We start from the raw sequence: 1,021 nt of genomic DNA, 5'->3' as shown, positions 1-1,021 counted from the left end.
TTCCCCCCGCTGTTTTGGGGGTCCCTCCATTCCCCCCGCTGTTTTGGGGGTCCCTCCATTCCCCCCGCTGTTTTGGGGTCCCTGCATTCCTCCTGCTGTTTTGGGGTGCTGCTGACGCTCCCCCTGTCTCAGGAAGAGGGGCTTCCACACGTTCGTGCTGCGGCCGCACTGCGGCGAGGCCGGGCCCGTCCACCACCTGGTGTCGGGGTTCATGGTGTCCGAGAACATCTCCCACGGGCTCCTGCTGCGCAAGGTGAGCGGGGAGGGGGCTCGGGGGGCACGGGGGGCATGGGGTGCCCGAGGGCTTGGAGCTCTGTGTGGGGTTTAATGGAGCTGTGTCATCCCGGAGTGTGGTGGGGATGGAGCTGCATCCCGTGGGGATCCCATCACTGGGGGTGTCCCCAGGGATCAGTGTGGGCCCAGTCCTGTTCAGTGTCTTTATTGGTGATCTGGATGAGGGGATTGAGTGAACCATCAGCAAATTTGCAGATGACACCAAGCTGGGGGTGTGTTGATGTGCTGGAGGGCAGGAGGGCTCTGCAGAGGGACCTGGCCAAGCTGGATCCATGGGCTGATTCCAAAGGGATGAGGTTCCAGCAGGCCAAGGGCCGGGTCCTGCCCTTTGGCCACAAGAAGCCCCGTCAGCCCCCTGGGCTGGGGCCAGAGTGTCTGGAGAGCAGCCAGGCAGAAAGGGAGCTGGGATGGGGATGGACAGGAAGCTGAACAGGAGCCAGAGTGTGCCCAGGTGGCCAAGAGGGCCAATGGATCCTGGCCTGGCTCAGGAGCAGTGTGGCAGCAGGAGCAGGGCAGTGATTGTTGGGCTGGACTCAGCACTGGTGAGGCCACCCCTGGAGTGCTGTGTCCAGTTCTGGGCCCTGAGCTCAGGAAGGACATTGAGGGGCTGGAGCAGGTCCAGAGGAGAGCAACGAGGCTGGGGAAGGGACTGGAGCACAAGTGCTGTGAGGAGAGGCTGAGGGAGCTGGGGCTGTTCAGCCTGGAGAAGAGGAGGCTCAGGGGAGAC

General features: G+C 63.5%; 1 protein-coding gene across 1 annotated transcript in view; it reads left to right on the top strand.

The window, feature by feature from the left end:
* Positions 1–26: 26 nt before the first annotated feature.
* Positions 27–1,021, top strand: part of LOC113940722 (AMP deaminase 2-like) — a 4,336-nt gene continuing 3,341 nt past the window's right edge. The window contains exon 1 of the mRNA XM_027631868.1: positions 27–253. Coding sequence (XP_027487669.1) covers positions 212–253 — 42 coding nt within the window. The 5' untranslated portion in view covers positions 27–211. The remainder of the gene's footprint in view (positions 254–1,021) is intronic.

Source organism: Corapipo altera, unplaced genomic scaffold (assembly GCF_003945725.1).
Source record: "Corapipo altera isolate COAL_440 unplaced genomic scaffold, ASM394572v1 147, whole genome shotgun sequence".
In the NCBI taxonomy this organism is placed as follows: domain Eukaryota; kingdom Metazoa; phylum Chordata; class Aves; order Passeriformes; family Pipridae; genus Corapipo; species Corapipo altera.
This window is presented reverse-complemented; position numbering and strand designations above follow the sequence as displayed.